Here is a 16,636-nt window from a genome sequence, read left to right as displayed (position 1 = left end):
CTGAGTGAGGCCTGAACAGCAGGCCCTGAGCCCAAGGTGGCCTCTGGATGAACCTTCCAACCAAAGGTTATCTTTGTATCTGCTCCCTGATGAGATATGCATGGTCATTAGCACTGTGATAGATGTAGCCACTCCTTAGTGAAACATGGATGGACCTTTGTGTATTTAGAAGACAGACAAGGCCATGAAATCTGACATCTGGCCTTGTTTGGGGCTGAATGGTCAAAGTCAGCTCCCTTGGTTCCTCCTGGGGCCCTGGCCAGGCTTTGGGAGGGAGCCAAGAGGAGGATGAAAGCAGATGTTGCCACACTAGCAGTGCTGTCAGTTTGTCCATTCAGCACTGTCAGAGCTGGGCCGTCTCCCAGCGGGGCTGGAGCCTCACCTGTGGCTGGAGGCACCTGCAGGAATTGCCAGTGCCCAGGAGTGGCTCTGCAGCCCTTGGCTGTGACAGCTTCCCCAGCTGCTGTGTGCATCTGGGAGATGGTAAAGGCTTAGGGTAACCGGGGCTGGATCTTTCTCAATCACTGCAGGCAATCTTTGGTGGGGATGGTTGGGTGCATTGCTGAGCTGCTCCTGTTGTGATTCTTTGCTGCTTTGAGCTGCAGGAAATGACACTGATTCCTTCAGTTGGAGTCTGTGTCTGTGGTGCTGACCCTGCCCACTGGTAAAACAAAACTGGCCCAGTCTGGCCAGATCCCAACAAAATGTCACTTGTTCAATGTAAATGTGAGGAATCAGTGCCATCAGAAATTCCCAGATGGGAAGCCCTTCCCTGGAGTTCCCTGGCTCTGGAGTGGGCTGGGGTTGGAGCCCTGTGGGAGCAGTGGGGCAGTCGGGTAAAAGAGGCTGCACCCCTGGATGTCTTCAAATGCATCCAAAAATTGCACATGGAAAAGGAAAAGGACTTGTGGGTTTGGGCAGACGAGGGAGAATTTTGTTAACGACACATTGGAAACAGCAGCAACAGAGGGAAAAACTGTTGTGGGAACACTCCCACATGGAGTGAAAGAAGGTTTTAATCTTGAGCTCAGCTTCATTTGTACAAGTGAAAAAAAAATAATAATAATGTAATACATATATGTAATGTAACATAATAATTTATAATTTTATCTATGTAATTAAAAAATTGATAATGTGAAATAATGCTGACAATACAAATGTGTCAGCTTTGGCTGCTCAGTGTGACACTAAATACCCTACAGAAAAGGACTGCCCAAGACGCAAATGTCAGTGATAAACTTTGTGAATTGTATACAAGGAATAAATGCAGAAGGGATAAAATTGGCTATTTTTACAGGATTTGCTGATACTGTGATGCAGAGTGCTTTGTCTGTTCCTGCGAAAAATACAGTGATTTTGCCTGCAGGGTTTTTCATGTACTGGACTATGCACAAGCTGCAGGATTGGTTGAAAGGGTGAAGGGGTTGTTAAAAGAGCAGTTGAAAAAATGAGGAGATGGGAACCTTTGCCCATGGAGAACCCATCTCCCAGATGTGCTCCATGCCCTTAACAATGGCCCACTGGGGAAATGGAAACCCCCTGGCTGTGCACGGCTGCCCCCAATTTGCAAATCCAACCATGGGCAGTGAGACTTGGACTGCCTGGGAAATTGTTCTGGCTGTGATGGCCCCTGGCAGGGCCAGCCCAGAGGCTGCAGGGCTGGGCCTTCATGCATTGGAATTAATGAGGAGAAATTCAAAGCAAATGAGAGCTATCAATACTGAAACAGGAATTCAGATTCCTCCAGGACACTTTGCTTTGGTAACTGCTCACTTGGAGCTTGGCCTTACAAAGTGTTCCTGTCATGGCAGGAGGAATTGATGCAGAATATCCAGGAGAAATTGCAGTAATTCTGTTAAAAGATAGTGACCAGGATTGGATTATTCAACCCCATGACAGGGTAGCACAATTATCAATATTGCAATTTTAAGAAGGATTGTGAAGAAAGGAGATCCACCTGCAATCACCACCGTTTGTGGAGATAAAGGGTTTGGATCCAGCAGCCCTAATAATGGAGCCAGAGTGTGGGTCCGGAGGCCAAATGGCCCTCCCGAGGCAGCTGAAGGAGCAGCTCCTGGGAAAGACAACTCTGAGTCCTGAAACCTGGGCAGGAACAATGGGAATGTGTCCCTGCAGCCAAGTGTTCTGTGTAAGAACAAGTAGATCTGACAGGATATTGTTTTACACATGCTGCCAGACCAAATCTCCCTGTTTGCCCCAAGGGCCCCTTTGGCAAATGCTCTGATCCACAGGGCTCCATGGGAAGGCTGCTGTGACACCGAGGGACTTGCACAGGAATTGCATCCAGGAGCCCGGGTGCCCCTCAGGGACTGGGACCCGGCCCCTTCCAGCCCGAGGGGAAAGGGCCCCCCCAGGCCTTGTTAGCCACAGACAGCATGGTAAAGCTGAACAGCAAAGGGCCTGGGGGCATTATTCTGGAATTAAAAAGGTGCCAGCTCCATGGACAACAGAATTCTTGTTCCTAACTCGGATGAGATTGAGAAAAATGGATGAAGAACGGTGTCACTAAAGTACTACAGGTGTCTGTAAGGTGTACCTTGATAGTCAGGCAGAATCTTTGTCTGCCACAAACACCTCTAGTGTTTGACCAAGGGGTTAGTCATCAAAATGTCATGATGAGTTCTGATGGATTGCTGAGCTTCTTTTGTAATTCTTTGCTAATGATGATGTGCTTTGCTGAGCTTATCCTTTTGTAATTCTTTGCAGCTGTGCATGATATAAATGCCACAATTCCTTCAGTTGGTGTCTGTGTCTTTGGTAGTGACCCTGCCCACTGGTGAAACAGGGCCCCCTCTTGCCTAAGTGTTACCTGGCAAGGCAAAAACCCTCCCTCCAAAATTCCCCCTTCCTCCTTCTTCCCCCCTTCATACCCTGAGCATGATGTGCTCTGGTCTGGGCTGTGCCCGGGGTCAGTTGGGGTCACCTGTCCTGGCTGTGTCCCCTGCCAAGCTCCCCCGCAGCCCCAGCCCCTCCCCAGTGTGGCTGGACGAGGGGCAGGACAGGCCTTGGCTGTGCTGCAGCTCAGCAAGAACAAAACCATCTCTGCGTGCTCAGCGCTGTGCTCAGCACCCGGCCCAGCAGTGTCTCAGTGCCAGGGGCTGTGCCCTCAGTGCCTGCCAGGGGTTTCCATGGCAACTGCCAGGACAGGTGACCCAGGTGTCCCCCCCAGTGCCGGTTGCCATGGAAACAGTGCCCAGCGCTGCCCCTTTCTGTCTGGCTGACCTGGCCTTTGGCCCTGGCAGTGCCCTTGGCTGCTGGTTCCTGATGCCCGAGCGGCCAGCACGGCACAGGGCAGGTGGCCATGGCACAGCCCCCAGCAAGGGATCCCCTCTGGCCCTGGGCACTGACACCAGCCCTGAGCAAGGTCCAGCTCCGGGCATTGGTTGCCTTGGCACCAATCTAAGGAACGGGTCCCCGTGGCCATTGCCATGGCTCCTGGTGGCACCAACGAGTGTCACGGCAATTGTACCTGGAACAGCCCTGGCACCGCTTTGTCCTCAGGGTTGCCATGGCAGCCCAGGGCAGCAACAGCTCTGCAGGCAAGGGGCCATGGAACCTGGCTGCAGAAATGGCTCCTTGGGCTGCTTTCCAAGGAAACCGGAACTGATGGGGGTTGCCATGGCAGCCAAAGCCAGCACTGGGGTCCCTGCAGTGTCCATGGCAACAGCCCCTTGCAATGCCTCAGTGCAGGCTGGGATGATGATCCACCCTCACAGCTGGCCCAGGCAGGTCTGGAGTGGTCTCAGTGGCACCTTGGGCTTGGCACACACCTGAGGAGGATGTCTGTTTGCAATGGGGAAACTCAAAGAGTTTTAGATTGCTTGAAAAACTAAAAGAAGCAAAGCCGCTCTTTGGCTTTGTGCAGCCACTTCTCCAAGCAAAGCAGGTCCCAGGTGAGTGAGGAGAGACAGGATGGGGTTGGGGAATGTGGAGCAAGGTGGTCCACACTGGGTCAGACCTCAAGGCACAGCTTCTCTGACCTAGCCAGACCTCTTTAGGAGAGTCCCTGGATCAATATCAATCACAGAATGCTGCAATCACATCCTGTGTAATAGGAACAGCAATAAAAACACCCTTTAAAATAGGAATACATAGTTCTTAGAAGCTATTTGAAATATTTCTCCATAACTGTAAAAGGAAATCATCCTGATGAACTACACGAGAGCAGAGGGAAATCAAGGCAGAGCCATGGTTTGTCAGGACTAGCTTGATCCTAATGAGCCCCGTGGTGCATTTGGAGCTGAGTCTGGAACCTCAGGGCCTGAGAGGGGATTGCACAAACCTTGCCAGGAGTCAAAGTCAGAGGAAAAACTCAAAGTGTCTCAAAGAATGAATGGGTCCCACTGTGGTCCATCCCCAACACAGGCTCCTCATGGATTCCTTGGAGGAAAGAATTGGAGGCCGGGATGGGACAAAAAACTGCTCAGAAGTCTCATTGAGGAAAGAAAAATCCAAAGTACCTTTAAAATCTTGAGTATCTCAAAGTACTAATGAACCCCACTGAGTGTGAGTACGAAGATCTCAAGGGACTCATTAAAGCAGATAATTGGGGCCATGATTGCACAAACCTCTCACAGAGTCTGTATCAAAAGGGAAACACCAAGTACCTTCAAATAACTGAAGTACCCTGAAGTATTAATGAGCCCACTGAGTGTTGTTACTGACAAAGCCTCTCCAGGGACTAATTACAGCAGATAATTGGAGGCCATGATTGCACAAAGCTCTCAGAGACTCCAAGGCAAAAGCCAAACCCAAAGTCCTTTGAAAAACCTGCAGTCCCTGCAGGGAGCATGAAGGAGCCCCCAGGGCCATTGCTGAGCAAGGCTCCCCAGGGACTCCTTGCAGCAGATCCTTGAGGCCACTGGGATGTGGGCTAGGGGGGGATGCTGAGGGCAGCACAAGGGGCTGACAGTGCCCAGCCTGGCTGGGGCTGGGCCAGGAGGCCCCAGGGCCTCAGGACAAGGTGTCTCCTCCCAGCCCTTGCTGGCACAGGCCCTGCTGTGCCCCAGGGCACCAAGACTTGGCTTCTCCTTGTCCCCACCTGTCATCACTGCCTGCAGTTCTCTGCTCTGCCTGGGGCCTGGGGACACTTGCTCAGTCATGTCCCTCACTGGGAGCCATTAAAAGTCCAAGAAACTTTGGAGTTGGATTCCTGCCTTGGAGTTCTGGAGAAGTTTCTTCAGCTGCCTCTCAGGGACTGATGTTCAGGGCCTGAGCACAAAGCCCCAGAGGCTGATTAAAGTCCTTGTGCTGTGTCTGTGCTGCTGAGCTGGGCTGGGCTCCTGGCACAGAGGCAGCTCCTGGTCACCAAGAAGAGCTTCAAAAGCACATTTCTCTTGATGAGCAGCTCTTCTGCCAGCCCAGCAGGGCTGGGGCACTGCCTGCAGCCAGCCCGGGCACAGCACAGAGGCACAGAGGGGTTAAACTCAGCCTGGGCTGGGAGCACAGAGCAGAGCTCACTCAGGGCTCACTAGAGCAGAAATCAGCCCAGGTTTGAAGCAGTCATTCCCTGGCTGAGGGAAGAGAAGCTGCAGTTCCTGCAGGGATCCCCTGGAGCTGGCACATCCCACAGCTATTAGGACCTTTCAGGAGGACTCTCAGGGCTGCTCCAGGGCAGGGCTGTGGCCCTAGGGCAGGGCTGGCTTTCCCTGCTGCCCCAGCCCAGGCACAGCCCAAGGCAGCTCCTGTTGCCAGGCTCTGCTGCAGGGCTGAGCAGCCGGGGCTGCAGCCAGGGGTGCCCAGGGCTGTCCTGCAGAGCAGGGTCCTGCAGCCCAGGGCGCTGTGCTGGGGCAGGGACTCTGCTGCCTGCCAGGGACAGCTCTCAGCCAGCCCTGGCAGCTGCTCCCAGCGCTGGGGAGAAGCTCTGGGGGGAAGGAGCCGCCCTGAGCAGGGCAGGGGCTGCTGCTGAGAGGGGCTGGGTGGGGCAGGGCTGCTCCCAGCTCCAGACCAGCCTGGGCACAGCTCCACAGGGCACTTCCCAAAGAAGGTAAGCCTGGGATTGCTGGAAAGATCAGGAGCTTTCCTGAGAGTGTTTTCAATTTCCTGCTTGGAGCAGGGTGGGAAAGTTGGGGTGATGGCAAAAAGATTATTGCTTTTTATACATTTTTGATACATTCATAGCTCTGTAAATTACTATTATATAGTTATAAATCTACAATCCTTACTTAACACTCCTAAATTCTTATTAACTATATTAAACTGCTCTTATATACTTATATAATTATAATCCTTAATTAACTCTAGTATGTTTCCTAACCATTCTCTTAGATTTTAGAAAAATAAGCTCACTGTCTAAATACATTCCTGAAATACTGTCTTATCAGTCTTATTATCAAATAGTCCTATTATCAGGAAGAGAACCTACAAAAACATTTTTTTTATTCACCAGATAAATGAGCAGTCATAACAAAAAGTGAAGGTAAAGAAGCCCTTGGACCTACTCCAATGGGTTGAGCCAGGGTGTGTAACTGGGGCAACTGAATCTCCTATTGGATGTTCCTGTTAAATATCCTAATTAATCAACCTTAATAAATTGTTGAAGTCAGGCACCAGGTGTGCCCAATCCCCACTGGGACACCTGGAAGCTTCCAATTTATGTCTGGTTTTTACTTTACTGTTCTAACACTGTTGCAAGGGGTTTTTTTTTTCTTTTTTGATTATAGACAACAAGGGGATGAGAGGAGCAGAACAGCAATTGTAATCAGATACAGAATATTCTGAGTTGAAAGGGACACACAGGATCATCAAAGGAATGTTGGAGCATTTACAGAGAGTCCAGAACTGTAACTTTGGGTGGTCAGTGTCTCTGCTGGGAGCCTCCCAAAGGGCCCTCAGCCACTCCTCAGCCCTGCACAGCAGCAGCATCACCTTTGCAGGGCCCAGCAGGGCTCTCCTGAGCTGCCCTTGCCCAGCTGCACACAGAGCCTGCCCCAGCCAGGGCCCTGCACACAGGCAGGTTTCTGTAGGGCCCCAGCCAGGGCACACAGGCTGGGATGGGCTCTGTGAGCGCTGGCAGGGACAAGGCTCCTCTCAGGAGGGAATGTCCAGGCCCAGGGAGATGCTCAGGGAAGGAGAGGGGGCTGAAGAGAGCAGGGCTGGGGGCATGGTGGAGGGCAGAGCTGCCACAGCTGAGGAAATGCTGCTGGGTTTGCCCAGGGAGCCGTGAGTGTCCTTGGCACAAGGGCGTGCTGAGACCTTGCCCAGAGACCTTGAGAGAGGGTGAGACATTCAGGGATCCCTCTGCTCTGGGCAGGGTCTGCTTTATCCCAGGGTGACCCGGGAGTGTGACTGTGCTCTGATTGCAGCCAAAGGTGCAAAGCCAGGGCAGTTGGGAACAAGCCCATCCAGCCCCTCAACTTCCCTCAGCCACAGGGAATCCTTTATCTCTCCCATCTCTCTATGGCAAACTCTGAGTGCAGCAGAAATGCTGGGGATTTCTGTCCTCAGAGAGCCAGGAATGATGTGTGGGTAGGAAAAGGATTCCTTAAACCAGCTCCTGCCATCCATGTCCTATAGGACTGTGAGTGCAGATGCTACCAAGACTTTCTTCATTAGGAGTGATTCCTATGACAAATCCTGAATATCCAGCCTTGTTCTTCTGCCACATGGCCACAAACCAGGGCAGTGGGGCAGGGATGGCTCCTCAAGAGCCCCCACGCACAGGCCTGGCTGCTCCTGGCACCCTCAGCCATCACAACTGGAGCTCAGGCAGGCACCTGGGTGAAGGTTTTCCCAGAGCAGGAACAAGGGTGGGTGAGTCCCAGCGGGACAATCTGCAGGGAATGGCCCAGGTTTGGCTCAAAGCAGCCTCTGCTGACTTGTGACTGTCCTTTCTCCATGAACAGGTGCCCATGTGCAGCCCCAGCAAATGTCCAACAGCAGCTCCATCAGGCACTTCCTCCTGCTGGCATTGGCAGACACACGGCAGCTGCAGCTCCTGCACTTCTGCCTCTTGCTGGGCATCTCCCTGGCTGCCCTCCTGGGCAACGGCCTCATCATCAGTGCCGTAGCCTGCGGCCACCACCTGCACACGCCCATGTTCTTCTTCCTGCTCAACCTGGCCCTCACTGACCTGGGCTCCATCTGCACCACTGTCCCCAAAGCCATGCACAATTCCCTCTGGGACACCAGCAACATCTCCTACACAGGATGTGCTGCCCAGGTCTTTTTCTTTCTCTTCTTCATTTCAACAGAGTTTTATCTGCTGACCATCATGTGCTACGACCGCTACGTGTCCATCTGCAAACCCCTGCACTACGGGACCCTCCTGGGCAGCAGAGCTTGTGCCCACATGGCAGCAGCTGCCTGGGCCAGTGGCTTTCTCACTGCTCTCATGCACACAGCCAATACATTTTCCCTGCCCCTGTGCCATGGCAATGCCCTGGGCCAGTTCTTCTGTGAAATCCCACAGATCCTCAAGCTCTCCTGCTCACACTCCTACATCAGGGAACTTGGGCTTCTTGCTGTTAGTGTGTGTTTAAATTTCGGTTGTTTTGTGTTCATTGTTTTCTCCTATGTGCAGATCTTCAGGGCTGTGCTGAGGATCCCCTCTGAGCAGGGACGGCACAAAGCCTTTTCCACCTGCCTCCCTCACCTGGCCGTGGTCTCCCTGTTCCTCAGCACTGGCACATTTGCCTACGTGAAGCCCCCTTCCCTGTCCTCCCCATCACTGGATCTGGTCCTGTCAGTTCCGTACTCAGTGGTGCCTCCAGCCCTGAACCCCCTCATCTACAGCCTGAGGAACCAGGAGCTCAAGGCTGCAGTGTGGAGACTGATGACTGGATGCTTTCAGAAACATTAAACTGCTGGTCAATCTCTGCAAATCACTTGCAATAAAAGTCATCTTTGATACTTCTTGTTGATTTAATTTTGAGGGTTCTTTTTCTGTCTTTTACTTTTGTTCATATTGTCCACAAAGAAATATGATTGGTTTTGCCATTTCCCATTTTGTTTCTCTCCACCTTCCCTGTGCCCACAGACTGTGTCAATGAGGTGCTGTGCTCTTGGTGGCTTTAAATGAGCTAAAGGATCTCCCAGCAGAGTTTTCTGCAGAGATGCCCTTTTGTTCCCTTCTGTAGAGCTGCAGCAGCCATGTCTGTGTGCAGAGCTGGGGCAGATCAGTGCTGGCCCAGCAGCTGTGCCCAGCAGCAGCAGCAGCACTTGGTGTTGCCAGTGCTGCTGCCGTGGCCCTGCCCCGCTGCCCTGGTGGCCCTGGTGTTGCTGCAGGGCCTGAGTGCTCTCAGGGCCGGGCACAGCTATGGGGGTGGCAGTGCCAGGGCTGCAGCAGGGACAGGCCATGGGCACTGCTGGGGCAGTGCTGACGCCTCAGGCCAGGCCCTGGGGGCTCCAGGCTCCTTGCCCAGGCTCTCTCAAGAACACGGCCAGGCCAATGCTCAGCACAGAAACCCCCGAGAGCAGCCCCAGGCTGGCCGTGGGCAGGCTGGGGGCAAACAGCATGGCTGGGGCTCTGCAAGGGCCCTGGGCCAGACGGGAAGGAGCAGCAGAGCAGGGGCTGATCCATGCCCAGTGCGCTGCACAGCCCAGGGCAGCGTCCCAGAGCGTCCTCATGCAGCTGCCAACAACATCCCCCCTCTGCAGCCCTGGCCTCTCCCCCAGCTCACACAGGTGCCCCATCCTTGCATGCACAGACACGGCAGCACTGCCTCAGCAGCCCCTGTTTGCATTGCACACAGCAGGGGGAGCACCCCCATGCTGCTGCTGTGGGGACATGAACCTGAGGGAGCACAAATGCCATCAGCCCCTGGGGCCAGCAAGGCCTGCGGGACACCAGGGAAACCACTCAGCTTTGTCCTGGCCTCTGCAGTCAGCCAGAAAGTTTGTTCCCATCAGCTGGGAGTGTCCTGTGCCACTGCAGATGCTATTGCTCAGAGCCAGGGCTGCCTGGCAGCCACCCCCAAACTGCCCTGAGCATTTCCCCTGCTTCACCTTTAATTTCTTTACTCTTTCTCTGCTCAAATTTCTTCCAATTACCCACCCCTGTTCCCTGCCCTGCAAACAGCCCATCCCTGGTTGCCCTTTCCTCTCTGGCCCCACTCCCCATTGCATTTCCTGACTTGGCCCCATGGGAACGTCCCTTGGGCAGCAGGATCATCCTACAAGTGCTGCAGGAATTGTCTGCAGGCTCCTGCAGTGCCTGGTGCTGCTCCCTTGCCAGAGGCACCCCAGGCCAGGGGGGCACATCTGGGCTGCTGTGTCTGGCTCTGGGGCTCCCTGTTCTGGGCAGTAAGGAGGAGCTGCAGAGGCTCTGCAGGACTGACAGGATGGGCTTTGGGGCTGCCAGGAGAAGCTGAGAGACCTGGGCTGCTGGAGCTTCTGAAGAGGAGGCCCAGGGCTCATCCTGCAACTGCTCCAAGGGTGCTTTCAGAGAATCCCAGAATGAGAAAGGCTGGAAAAGACCTTGGAGATCAAGTCCAACCTGTGCCCTGACACTGCCTTGTCGCCCCTGAGCCTCCTCTTCTCCAGGATAAACAACCCCAGCTCCCTCAGCTGCTCCTCACAGGACTTGTGCTCCAGACCCCTCCCCAGCCTTGTTGCCCTTCTCTGGACACGCTCCAACCCCTCCATGTCCTTCTTAAATTGGGGGCCCCGAACTGGACACAGCACTCGAGGTGCTGCCAAACCAGTGCTGAGCACAGGGGAAGAATCCCTGCCCTGCTCCTGCTGGCCACACCATTCCTGATCCCGGCCAGGAGCCATTGGCCTTCTTGGCCACCTGGGCACACTGCTGCCTCATGTCCAGCCTGCTGTCCATCAGTCCCTGCAGGTCCCTTTCTGCCTGGCTGCTCTCCAGCCACTCTGTCCCCAGCCTGTAGTGCTGCAGGGGTTGTTGTGGCCAAAGTGCAGGACCTGGCACTGGGACTTGTTAAACCTCACCTTGTTGGATTTGGGCCCTGGATCCAGCCTGTTCAGGGCCCTGTGCAGAGCCCTCTTACCCTCCAGCAGATCAACACTCCCAGCCAACTTGGTGTCACCACAGTTCCCTGAGGCCCCAGAGTGTCCCAATGGTCTCCATGATTCCATGAGGCCTCCCAGTGTCACAATGTCCCTTTGGTTCCATGGGATCCCTTGGTGTCACAAAGTCCCTTGGATCCTTGGGCCCTGCAGTATCACAATGGCACCCTGGTCCCCTAAGACCCTGCAGTGTCACAATGGATCCTTGGTTCCATGAGGTCTGGCAGTGCAGCAATGCTCTCCTTGGTTCCACTCTGTAACAATGGCCTTTTGGTCCCAAGGGCCACCACAGCGTCAAACATATTTCCTTCATTTCAGGAGTCCCTGAGGAGCAGAACTGGTGCCTTGGTTCCACAGTGCCCTGCAGGGTCACAGTGGCCTCTTGGTTCCATGAAGCCTTAGAGTGCTACAATGAATTCCTTGGTGCTGCAGTGTCACAATGGAGCCCTGGTGACAGAAGATCCTGTAGCATCACCAGGGACTCTGGTTCCATGGGGCACTACAGTGTCACAATTGTTCCCTCAGTTCCCAGAGTCCTTGCAATGGAGCAATGGCCCTTGATTCCATTGTCCCCAGGTTCTCCCAAGGGTCTCCTTGGTTCCGCAGTGTCACAATGGCCCCTTGGTTCCACAAGGCCCTGCAGTGTCACAGTGGCCTCTGTGGTTCCAGCAGGACCCAGACTGTCACCATGGACTCCTTGCTTCTATCCAGCCCCACAGTGTCACCATGGCCCCTTGGCTCTGTGCTGCCATGTCGTACACAGTGTCACCATGGTCGTCTTGGTGCCACCAGGCCCCGCAGTGTCACAATGGCCCCTTGCTTCCCCAGGGCCCTGCAGTGTCACAATCATCAGAGAATCAGCCAGGCTGGAAATTACCTTGGAGAGCATCAAGTCCAACCTGGGACCCAACACCACCTTGTCACCCAGACCATGGCACTGAGTGCCACATCCAGTCTTTCGCTAAACACCTCCAGGGATGGTGACTCACTCACCTCCCTTGGCAGCCCATTCCAATGCCCAATCACCCTTTGTGTCAAGAATATTTCCCAATGTCCAGTCTAAAATGTCCCCTCGTGCAGCTGAAGGCTGTGTCCTCTTGTCCTGTCACTGTTCCCTGGGAAAAGAGCCCGACCCCCACCTGGCTGCACCCTCCTGTCAGGGAGTTGTAGAGAGTGATGAGGTTTCCCCTGAGCCTCCTCTTCTCCAGGATAAACAACCCCAGCTCCCTCAGCCGCTCCTCACAGGACTTGTGCTCCAGACCCCTCCCCAGCCTTGTAGCCCTTCTCTGGACACGCTCCAGCCGCTCCATGTCCTTCCTAAATTGGGGGCCCCGAACTGGACACAGCACTCGAGGTGCTGCCAAACCAGTGCTGAGCACAGGGGAAGAATCCCTGCCCTGGTCCTGCTGGCCACACCATTCCTGATCCATAGGAGTGCCAGGGGTTGGATGAGGGAAATTGTGGAGAGGGGGTGGGGACAAAGTTTGTTTGATTGTCAGCCATTCAAGGGTCTTGATTTTCATATCTATTCAGACTGCATTAGAAGGTGCTGGGGGTCAATATCAATTGGACATTAGAATGCACTTCTGAAATTTGTCTAGCTAATCAGAGAAGAATTGAAAACTTAAATTATTCCCGGGGGCTTTTCTTGTTCAGGTGTTTCAAACAAATATTTATGAGCTTTTCTCACTGAATTCCTGAACTGAAGAGCTCAAGAAAGAAGAGGCCTCTGGAGTAATAAAACTCATCAGCAACTCCAAGTGGCTGAGGATCCATGCCCATGGGAGCAGCAATGAACAGAAATGGGCACAGCTTTGTGGCCGCCCCAGCTCTGGCATGGGCCCAGGCCTGGAGCAGGAACAGCTCTTGAGGGCCCCAAGGCCGGGGCTCTTGTGCTGCCCTGGGCAGATGGGATGGCAGCAGGGGCTGCAGAGCTCTCAGCACCTCAGCCCAAGGGGAGGAGGACAGCCAGGGAGCCTCCTTTGGCCTTGGCCCAGCACCTTCCCCCATGGCTGGGGCTGAGTCCTGTGGCAGCTGCAGCTGCTGCTGTGGCCTTGGCAGGGGCTGAGGCCGTGGGGCCAGTGGCCAGAGCAGCCTGGCCTGAGCAGAGCTGTGGGGCCAGAGCCGGCTGGGCTGGGCTGGGCTCAGAGAGGCCCTTGGTGCTGCCCAGAGCTCAGGGCAGCTGGCAGAGCTTGCAGGGAGCTGGGCTGGGCTCCGAGAGCCTCGCCCAGAAACCATCAGTGTCCATCTCAGCCTGGCTGAGCATGCAGGGGCAGGACTCAGGCCAGGCCTTGTGGGGCAGGGCCATCGCCTGTGCAAGGCATTGCAAACAGGCAAGTGGCCCAGAGAGGAGGCTGCTCTGTGCCCTTGGTGGCATGGACAGAGCAGGGAGGGGGCCCAGGACATTTGTCAGCGCCAGCCTCTGTGCCCATGTGTTGGCAGCCGTGGCTGCTGAGCCCAGCTTTGGCCTGGGCTGAGTTTGGCTGTGGCCCAGCTCCATCCTCCTGCGGGGCTCAGGGCCTGTTCCTGGCCATGGCCAGCCCTGGCTGCCTCTCTGCTGGCCCAGAGGCCGGCAGAGCCCGGGGCAGGGCTGTCTGTGCAGCCCCTCAGGTGCCACGGGCTCTGCAGGAGCTGGCAGAGGCTGCCCAGCAGGGAGGCCATGGGGCACAGAGCCCCAAGGCTGCCGTGGGCACCACGGCACAGGGGCCGTTCCCAGCCGCAATGCTCCTGCCCTGGGCTGGGCCTGCACAGGGGCTGGGCCACCATGGCTGGGCCAGTACAGGGCCACAGAGAGGCCACGCAGCCGCTGCCGGGGCTGACAGCAAGGCCAGGCACACACAAGCAATTGCTGAGCATGGCCTGCGCTGGCCAGGCCTGACTGTGCCAAAGGCAGAGCTCAGCTGCCCTTGGGGGCTGCAGCAACACTCCAGAGCCCAAAGAGCCTCCATGGCTGTGCTGGAGACCAAGGCTGCAGCAGGGAAATGCAGGGCTGCTGCAGGATGGGGAGGCCATTGAATTCCAGCACACACCTCAGCTCTCTGATGATCCCGGCACCATGCTGGGCCCTGTTTCACACTGGAGCAGAGCAGATGTTGATGGCACAGGAGCCCTGCGGGGCTGTCAGGGACCTGCAGCTTGCAAGGTGTTCTGCTCTCCCTCAGGTGCTCTCAGAGAGGTCCATTCCCAGCTGGGCACCTCAGGGCACAAGTGGCACTGCCTCTTCATGGGCACACAACTGATGTCTGCCTGGAAAGGAGCACAGGTGTTAATACCTGTTAGTTTCATAATACTCAGGCAAATCTTTATTATCTGGGTCACTTGATTCCTTTTAAGAAATGGCAATGTTTTCCCACCAGGAATGGGAATTTCCTGGAAATTTGCTGATGGCAGGAGAAGAAATATTGATCTTCCCCTCTACTCCTGTCACCAATGATCAGTCTATTATTTCCTCTCCCTCTTCCGTCAGGTGTTTCCATCTCTCCTGTTGAAATGGCCATGTCTGACTACATCTCTTCACTAGACCAGCTGGATCCACGTCCTTCCTGCTGCTCTCCAATTTCCCCCTCCAGATGCCCTCTGGTCATTCAAGTGCCTCTCAACTGACTGGTTTCATGCTTTGAACTTCAGCTAGTGGCCAAGTCTTTAAAGTTCAAATAAATATGAATTAAATATCTCCTTATGGTTACATCTATCACTAAATTGCCTTTTATATGTCTCTGTCTAAAACTGTTCAGAAATCCCTTAGGGATGGGGGACATGTCAGATGCTGCTGGGACATCCCAGAGAGCTGAGGGAAGAGCTGTGATGGTTCTTAAACTGTTCAAATGTTCAACTTGTGTTTGTTGGCAAGAAACCTTTCTATACCTCTGAGTGTCACCAGGCCCTGACCCAAAGGACACAAACCTAATGAGTTGTGGTTCCCACTGCAGGGGAAGCACTTGGACCTTGGCTCTGCACAGGAGAGCTCTTCATCCCCTTTCTCTCTTTTCCTCCCTCTGGGCATGGAGGGAGCTCCTGACTTCAGCCTGAGACTCGTGTGTGCAAAGAGCAAATCTGGGCAGAATCGGGGCAGGGAGGGATTGGGGGGACCTTGGGATCTGTGCTGGGCACAGAAGGTGTTTTCCATTGCTCTGAGACTGTCTGCAGTGGAAAGAGGATTTAATATCCAGCAGAGGAATGACTTTTGCATTTGATGGAGCTGTGCCTTCCCTTGGCTTTGCTGGCTGACAAGAAATGAACATCCCTCTGTGTCTCGGGCAGCTCCTTCTCCAAGGGAAGCAGGTGGGAGTTGGAGCCAAGGAGCTGGAACCTGCAGGTGCAGCCTGGGCTGGAGGGAGCTCAGATTTGCACAAGGCTGCCCTGAGTGCCAGGGCTTGGATGGGGGAAATGGTGGGGTGGGGGTAGGGACAGAGTCTGATTGATTGTCAGCCATGAAGGGTCTTGATTTTCATATCCATTCAAACTGCATGAGGAGGTACTTGGATTCAATGTCAATTGGAGATTGCACATATCAATGAATTAACAGGAAAACAAAACTAAACAGGACCTAAAAATTCTTTTCTCAATGTCTTTTTAAGTATCACTTTGAATACACTACTGAGATCTACTTAACTACAAATTATATGGAAACTGAAATCAAATGATTCCCAGAGGCTTGGCTTGTTCAGGTGTTCTGAATGTTAATGAGCCCTGGGACACTGAATTCCTGCACTCAAGAGCTGAAGGCTGAACAAGCCTCTGGAGCAGGGAAATTCAGCAGCAGCCTCTGCAAGTTGCTGAGGATGTCAGCAGCCCCCAGTGAGGCCATCCCTGCCCAGAGACCGTGGGGGAATGGGCAGACAAGGAGAGCGTCCCTGGGGCTGGGCAAGCAGAACTCAGAGGCACCAGCGGCTCCAGCTGGGCAATGGAGTGTGGAATGTGGCTGGGAAATCCCTGCCTGGGCTGGGCCAAGCAGGACACACAAGCCCTGACTCCCATCCCCCAAACAACTCTCTCAAGGAGACATTTAAAAGGAATTACAATTGTTTGTGCCCTGTGAGTTGGATGCACTGGAGAAATACCAACAAGAGATTCCCAGGAGCTCAAAACAACAAAATCGCCTTTACTGGCAACTTTAGAAAATCAGAGAAACTTTAGTAAAAGGTTTAAAATTATACTCAATCAACAAAAAACACTTTTCAAAGCATTAATTTGCCCCATTCAATGTCACAACTCTAAGCCTGTTCAATTTAAAGTTAATCAAAATTTGCATGACGACAGAAATAGAAGAAGACACAGAGAGAGCGAAAGACAGAAAAGATACAGAGAAGCACACACACACAGCTACCAACTCCTGGATTCCAGTGGTGTTCAGATGGAAATTCCAAGAGGAGGGAGGGTCAAGATGTGTGCTTGCCTTGTGGTCAGCCTTCAATACCCCTTGGTCTACCTGGGCCCTTCCCCCGGGTGGGACTTGGGCGCATTTGGTCCCTCAGGAGGTGGGCTGGGGGCTGCAGAGGTGGCTATGTAGCATTGCCTGTGCTGTGCCAGGGACTGACAGCCACTGCTGGGCTGGGATAGAGGCTCTGGGGGGATTGGGGTTCCAGGGCAGGGCAGGGCTGGGGTTCCAGGGCAGGGCAGGGCTGGACCTTCCTCCCCCAAACAC

The 16,636-nt window shown here is 54.1% G+C and overlaps 1 protein-coding gene across 1 annotated transcript; it reads left to right on the top strand.

Moving 5' to 3' along the window:
* Positions 1–7,873: 7,873 nt before the first annotated feature.
* Positions 7,874–8,821, top strand: LOC139585324 (olfactory receptor 14A16-like). Its single transcript, XM_071418012.1, has one exon. It carries the CDS (start codon positions 7,889–7,891, stop codon positions 8,819–8,821), a length of 933 nt encoding a protein of 310 aa, XP_071274113.1. The 5' UTR covers positions 7,874–7,888.
* Positions 8,822–16,636: the final 7,815 nt, after the last annotated feature.

This window comes from Agelaius tricolor, unplaced genomic scaffold, assembly GCF_023055355.1.
Source record: "Agelaius tricolor isolate 1412-34295 unplaced genomic scaffold, bAgeTri1.0.p SCAF_73, whole genome shotgun sequence".
Classification (NCBI taxonomy): Eukaryota; Metazoa; Chordata; class Aves; order Passeriformes; family Icteridae; genus Agelaius; species Agelaius tricolor.
This window is presented reverse-complemented; position numbering and strand designations above follow the sequence as displayed.

Coding starts and splice junctions, on each gene's coding strand:
- LOC139585324 (XM_071418012.1), top strand. CDS start 7,889: ATGTCCAACAGCAGCTCCATCAGGCACTTCCTCCTGCTGGCATTGGCA.